Here is a 6,497-nt window from a genome sequence, read left to right on the forward strand (position 1 = left end):
ACAAATATTAAGAGAAAAGTAGAAAAGTTGGTTTAATATAATTAAATATGGACAAAGTAAGAGAAATGTGTAAAAAGGTGGGTGATGTAAGGGAAAAAAAAATGAATAAATTAAGAGAAAGTGAGTGAAAAATTGAAAAAATTGTAGGGTAAGAAGGGTAAGGTAGTAAATTCTCATATCTAAAAGTAGAAAAAAGCAAAGTGTAAAGAGCATTATGAAACAGACTAAAATAAAAAGTATAAATCATTTTGGAACGAAGGTAGTATATGATAATAAATGATAATGATTTTATGTATATTTTCTAAAGACGTCACAGTGACAATATCTTCGATAATTTATCATCCATTATCAGATGAGAGTGGGTATTGAGTTGTAATGGAAAATTTATGAAGAGAAACACATGTTTGAGATTGAAAAAATTGCATTCCAATGTCAAAGAAATTACTCCCAAATTTATAAAATCCTCACTATTGATGACCCCGAGAGGTGTAACAATTTTAAGGTGAAAATGATTTTACATGGAAAACATTTTTGACATCCTATAGGGTAAAGAAGTTCTTCCGACCCTTTGCAGACTTTGTTTGTTTTCTGAGTGAACAACAGAACATCTACCTTCTAACAATTACAGCTCATATTAGAAAATAATTTGCATTTTTATGATAAAAACGAAGAAGATAAAGCCAATAATAAGAAAGAGGAGCTTCTCAATGTCAAAAGTAGTACAACTAGTTTCCTTTCACAAAGAATGATTTGGACATTTTTGTTGCAGCAGGTCCTAGTGTTGAACAGATTTGTATAAATGAAATAGAATACTTAGATAACCTGCCTTGTTGTCACCTTTTATGTTACGGAGTATTGATACTGGTGTTTATAATGGATGTCAACTACCTTGATTAGTTAGTTAAAGTATTAGGGATCATACCGAAGGATCGAATTCTGTGTAAATATTGTCCTTGAAAGACTCTCTCTCTACCCAAAAAAGTAAACAAAAAAATAAACTAATATCGGTAATAAAAGAGTGTGCGACTAAAAAAGAAGTTGAAGATGGTATGAATTACAACTAGTTTTATGCCCGTGCAACGCACGGTTTTTGTTTGTTTCAAAAGTGAATTTTTTTTTTTTAGTTTGATCAAATGAGAAGATTATATTTTTCCAAATGGTCTATATCCAAAAAAAAATATAAGAAGAAAACAGATATTACATGGTAATTTGTATAAGCGCGTGAGAGGAGAACATATACATAGAAATTTATATAAACCCCTTTACATCTCACATCTTTCATCTTTGGGAAACAATCTTTGAGAGTATGTTCATTCATGTAACAAATTCCATCTCTTTGGATAAAAAGAAAGACAGAAATACACCATAATTTGTTAATTTTATCTTCAAACTGGATTACTATGAGAAAGTGGTATAATGCTTTAAAATATCTGATGCAATGAATACGTAAACCCATCAACCCCATGGCTGGAAAAACTAAAGAAGAGACGTTTATAACCCGACATTATTGTAATAAGAAATCAGTAATACCACAAAATATCAGGTTAAAATTTTGCATAAAAGAGGAAGCCTAACTTCCTAACTAACATACATGATGCATATATTTAACACTCACAAAGTTGATCTATTGGATGAATGGATCACAAAGTTCACTTTGTGGTGTTTTGTAGTTTGATAAATTCCGACGCAAAACACTGTACATTCAAAAGTGTTCAGTTAAACTAATAACATGATAAAATGCTCTATTTCACCTCTATTTTAATTACAGTCCATCCCCATTTATCTTTTTGCGATATACATTATGTACTCCACTTTCTTAAACAACCTTCTCAAAATAAAATAAACTCAACAGACCCCTCAATAACTGAACACTTTGTTGGGACAACAACCTAATTATGTTCTAACACTTCGTATACAATGTCATATGACAGACTTGTCTCTTGGAATCAACCAAATTATTAACCAAATATACAAAATTTGGAATCCTTAGCAAAATCAACCAAGTAGGAATAACTTGCTTGCCTTCTACAAAGAAGCAAGTTTTATGTACACTCATTGTGTATGTGTTACATAAAACACATACACATTCAAGTCGTACAACCAATCTATACTAATTGGGATAAGTAACAACAACAGAGTTTCAGAAGACTCCAAGAGTGAGTGTTGTAAGTACATAGGGTTGATTTTACAAAGGAATGATATTGACAAAGGTAAGGTACTAATAGATGGTATGAAATATGTATGGTTACCAGTGACATATAATAAGGTCCGACTTGCGATGATAATCAAAGTCAATTACGTTACCAACGGTTATTTTGTATATATTATTCCACACCAAAAGCAACACAGAACTTGAATTGAATCAACCAAATGGTGGTGGCTCATAGTGCGCTTGGAGGCCTCTATCAAGATAAAATTCATAATTATAAACTTAACCGCTTCCATACTTCAATTGATGCTACCAAGCAGTTCTCACTCTTGAAACATATACACGTACATCAAAGGCTAATATTTATGCCAAAATAAAGCATCAATTTCAACAAAAACATACATGCATCCATGAAGAATCAAAGCGGAAAAGGAAGAACCATAAACTCCAATCCAAACCAAAGGCGACCCACTACAATCACAAATCAACACAAGTCAGAAATAAATAAAGTTTCACCAAATTTCAACTCTGAAAAATAAACAAAAATGCAATTAAATAAAAATCAGAGACATTACAATTGGGAAGATGGAGATGCAAATAGGGTTATAATCAGATTTTCTCTTAATTTATATTCAAGAGAATGAAACGACGTGAGAGATTGAGAAGTGACATAATAAGGTAGTTTTTTCTCTTTTGAAACAGGAAAAGGGGAATGCATTTTTTCGAAAAGAAAACTTCCAGTTAATATTTTTTTACGAAAGGAAACGTAGTTTAAGATAAAAAGAAGGAAAAAAAAGTGGAATGGTAAAAGAGGCCACGTGGCACTCTAAATGGGCTTTAAAATTCCCTGCTATTAAATATTAGAATAGATTAGTGAAGTTTTCGAGCACTTTTCTTGCCGAAAAGGCCAGGACCAATAATTTTAGATTTGAAAATCATTTGATATAGAGGGGGCACCAAGACATTCGAGGTGACTGGAAGAACAAGGACCAAACCAACTGGAATGACAGTCATGGCTCTCTGAAGACCGAACACGAGGTAAATTGCTGAGCTGAAGGCTACCATCATGCTTAATATAGAAATAAAAAGCATGCTTAATCCAACAATCAATCCCCTTGGAAGTGCAATACGGAAGTCATCTTCTGAGTATCTTGATGTTAGGATTGACAAAAACATAAGGATAGAGGTGACCGAAGAGAAAAGGGAGATTGCGTCTGCCACTGCAAATGCACCAAAGGCAGTTTGGTGAAAATATAGTGGATGCCCGTCTTTGTCGTTATTACCACCAGGAACATGTAGTCCTGCGTTGAATGCTACAGTTGCAATCAGTGTTGCAGCAACTGTACATGATTGTGCTGTTGTCTTCATCCATAACTCCCCATCTTTCATCAACTGTTGATGTGCCTCTCTGAAAACCATCCATGGGGTTTTCCCTTGTTTGTTTATCGCCTCTTTTTGGCCAGGCTGCACAAACTTCTTCACTTCCTGAAAAACATTATCGAATGACTTTTGTTGTACCAGTTTAATTTTAAGAAACGAAAAGGCTAGGGAGAAGAATAAGCAAGCAAGCAAACCTTAAACCATTGCAACTCGCGTTGAACTTGTAAAGCTGCACCAGAAACAAGGTTAAGGCGGTCTGAAGATGGTAACTTGCCAGCTAAATGTAATATGTTATTGTCATGTGGGTGATCTATGTATCTTGTAATTAGATGCTTGTAATCACTCATTTGATATATAAGATTGAAAACGTTTTCACGACGATGTATGACAGCTAATTGAAATACGTTATGATTTTCCTCATCTGAAGCCCAAATTGCTGGGGGAAACGCCTCAACAATCTCTTCTATAATCTCATGAGTGCCTAACCTTGCGGCAATCAACAGTGGTTGCTGAAGTAAAGAGAAAGCTTTGGCATCATCAAGCTCTAATATCTCTGTGCACAAGCTTTTTACAAGCTCAAGTGCGTCGTGTTCCATCTGTTTTTGCATCTGCCTTCTTTGCTGGACTTGTAGAAAATATTTAACTGCAACCAAAAAAAATAAAAAGGTACTTGATACAAAATCTTACACTGCATAGTTATATACTACTATATCCATCTTTACACTTTCCGTTTTAGTCTATTTCATAATTTTCTTTACATTGTGCTTTATTTTACTTTTGAATATGAAAAGTTAATATATTACCCCTCTCACTCCACAACATTTACAAATTTGCACTCACTATCTTTTACTTACATCCGGCCATCCTTTTACATATCTACCTTACTTTATCCGTATTTTATTATACCCACTCATCTTTCTACCCATTTTTCTTATTTTGTTTTAATATTTGTGTAAATAGTAAATGTGAAGATCATTTTGAAACAGAGGTAGTACAATGATATGCAGCAAAATAGCTTACCGGGATTATAACATAGTAGTTGCCAAGGAGTGACATCGCCACTTGGGAAAGCAGTAGACTTTGTAGCTAGCACAGTCAAGGGGGAACCCACACCATGCACCTCAGTTGTTGCCATCTCCGGGAACCGTTCAACTAAATGGAGAGCAATGCCTGTTTAAGATAATCGGAGATCAATTTATACTCTTCTCTCGAGCTATGTGCATTACCAAATAAATATGACAATGAAGAAAGAAAAGTGTTACCAAAAAATTCGGCAGTTATAATGTCAATAAGTAGTCTACCACCAGATTCGCCTGCAAAAGGACTAGACTCAATATCAGCTCTAGTAACATCCAACAAATACCAAATCATTGTCTTTTGACCGTACTGCGCGGCCCTGTGAATAGGCAAGCCTGATTTGCCTGAAACATTTGGCAAATCAGGATTTTTATTAACCAATAATTTGGCTGCTTCAATGTTGCCAACCACTGCAGCTACTGAAAGCGCAGTCTCACCATTTTGATCAGTAAGGGCTAAATCTTCAGGGGACATCCTCCTTATCAGTTTCTCTGCGAATTCAAGATCTTTCCCTGTGCCAACCGCAATATGAAGTGCTGTTTCTGAAGCTATGGTGATCTTTGCCGTCAATGCATCTGGATCGTCGTCTAAAAATTTCCTGGCTTCATTCCACTCACCTCTAACCACAGCTTTGTACAAGGCCAAGTAACCTCCAAGATCCTTCAACTTGTTCTCCACCCTCCCTCTTGGTCGTCGACTCGCTGTAGGTCTCATTTTTAAAAACATATATATTATTAACAAACTACGCACTACATTCAGTTCAAGTGTGTATATAGTAACATTGTGGATTAGGGAACGGTTATGTAAAATTATACATCAACAACTATTGAACTTTATGTGAAAATTTAGAAAATGTCACAATATTCCATAATACAACGAACTACCACTTACACAAAGTGCCTCAAAAGTCTCTTGTGTTCTTTCTGATTTCTAAATTTATACCAAGTATGAACTTATTATATACTTTGTGGCGTATATAATTATGAATCCTTTAGTTCATCATTGTTGCATTATTGATGAAACATGAACTAGTTTGGATCTGTATTACCCTCTCAATCATCCCCCCCCCCCCCCCCTAGTGGACTTTGACTTTAAAAGGAATCTCTAAATTTGGGTATACTCTGTCCCATTTTTCAGTTCTGAATTCCAAATATGCAACTCAATTGTTTTTTGTTACAATTGGCATTTTGTACAATCTAGTACTAGTAGTACATATCATTGAAAAGTTGAACAATGGCTCGTCTTAAGTTACCTCTTATGCATTTTGATGAAAGAAAGTGTACGTATGTAGTGGGGAAGTGAAATTTCCAAATGTAAACTAATTTTGATTAAATTTGAAGTTAAAATTGGGTAAATCAGAAATGAAGAAACTTACAGAACCTGGTGCTACCAATGCCACTTTCATGGCCACGTTCGAAATCGGCCCGCGATCTCGATAAGCAATTAACTCCCATGGACGATCCTGTTGTTTTTCCGATCCTATAAACTCTAGTATTTTGTTTCCTCTTTCAGTAATATATACAAGAAAAATGAGATGGAGTTCAACACATCTAAGCGTAAATGCCGTTAGTTGATTCTTCCTAGTGGCATACTTCATTAAATTGTCCATGACATATGACAACGCATTTTAACTAAATTAATCCTGGTTATTATAAGTAATTATTTTTTTCTTTTCTTTTTTGTTTGTCTCATTTTAATGTTAATTCAATACTCCCCAAAACATAAACAACTCAAAAGACACTCAAAACAAAAATTTAGGTATAATTACTAATCAATAAACTAACATAAATTGTGATTAATCAATTAATGTTTATGACAATAAAAATAATATTTTTTATTAGTACTGATACGTTATTACTTAATAATCTTTTTAAATTCTTAACTTACAAAA

The 6,497-nt window shown here is 34.1% G+C and overlaps 1 protein-coding gene across 1 annotated transcript; it reads right to left on the reverse strand.

Moving 5' to 3' along the window:
• Positions 1-3,019: 3,019 nt before the first annotated feature.
• LOC110802689 (ankyrin repeat-containing protein NPR4) lies at positions 3,020-6,183 on the reverse strand. The gene is made up of 5 exons (XM_022008140.2): positions 5,982-6,183; positions 4,792-5,307; positions 4,550-4,699; positions 3,724-4,172; positions 3,020-3,634 (listed from the first exon to the last, which is right to left on the reverse strand). The coding sequence occupies exons 1-5, from the start codon at positions 6,058-6,060 to the stop codon at positions 3,020-3,022; spliced, it is 1,809 nt and encodes a 602-aa protein (XP_021863832.1). The 5' UTR covers positions 6,061-6,183.
• Between the last annotated feature and the right edge of the window lie 314 nt (positions 6,184-6,497).

This window comes from Spinacia oleracea, chromosome 3 (genome assembly GCF_020520425.1).
Source record: "Spinacia oleracea cultivar Varoflay chromosome 3, BTI_SOV_V1, whole genome shotgun sequence".
Classification (NCBI taxonomy): Eukaryota; Viridiplantae; Streptophyta; class Magnoliopsida; order Caryophyllales; family Amaranthaceae; genus Spinacia; species Spinacia oleracea.

Excerpts from the sequence above, each read along its gene's own strand:
- LOC110802689 (XM_022008140.2), bottom strand. The coding sequence starts at position 6,060 with ATGGGAGTTAATTGCTTATCGAGATCGCGGGCCGATTTCGAACGTGGC. Across the intron at positions 4,700-4,791 it reads TATAACTGCCGAATTTTTTG|GCATTGCTCTCCATTTAGTT; the intron begins GTAACACTTTTC and ends TATCTTAAACAG. Across the intron at positions 4,173-4,549 it reads ACTACTATGTTATAATCCCG|TTAAATATTTTCTACAAGTC; the intron begins GTAAGCTATTTT and ends TTTTGGTTGCAG.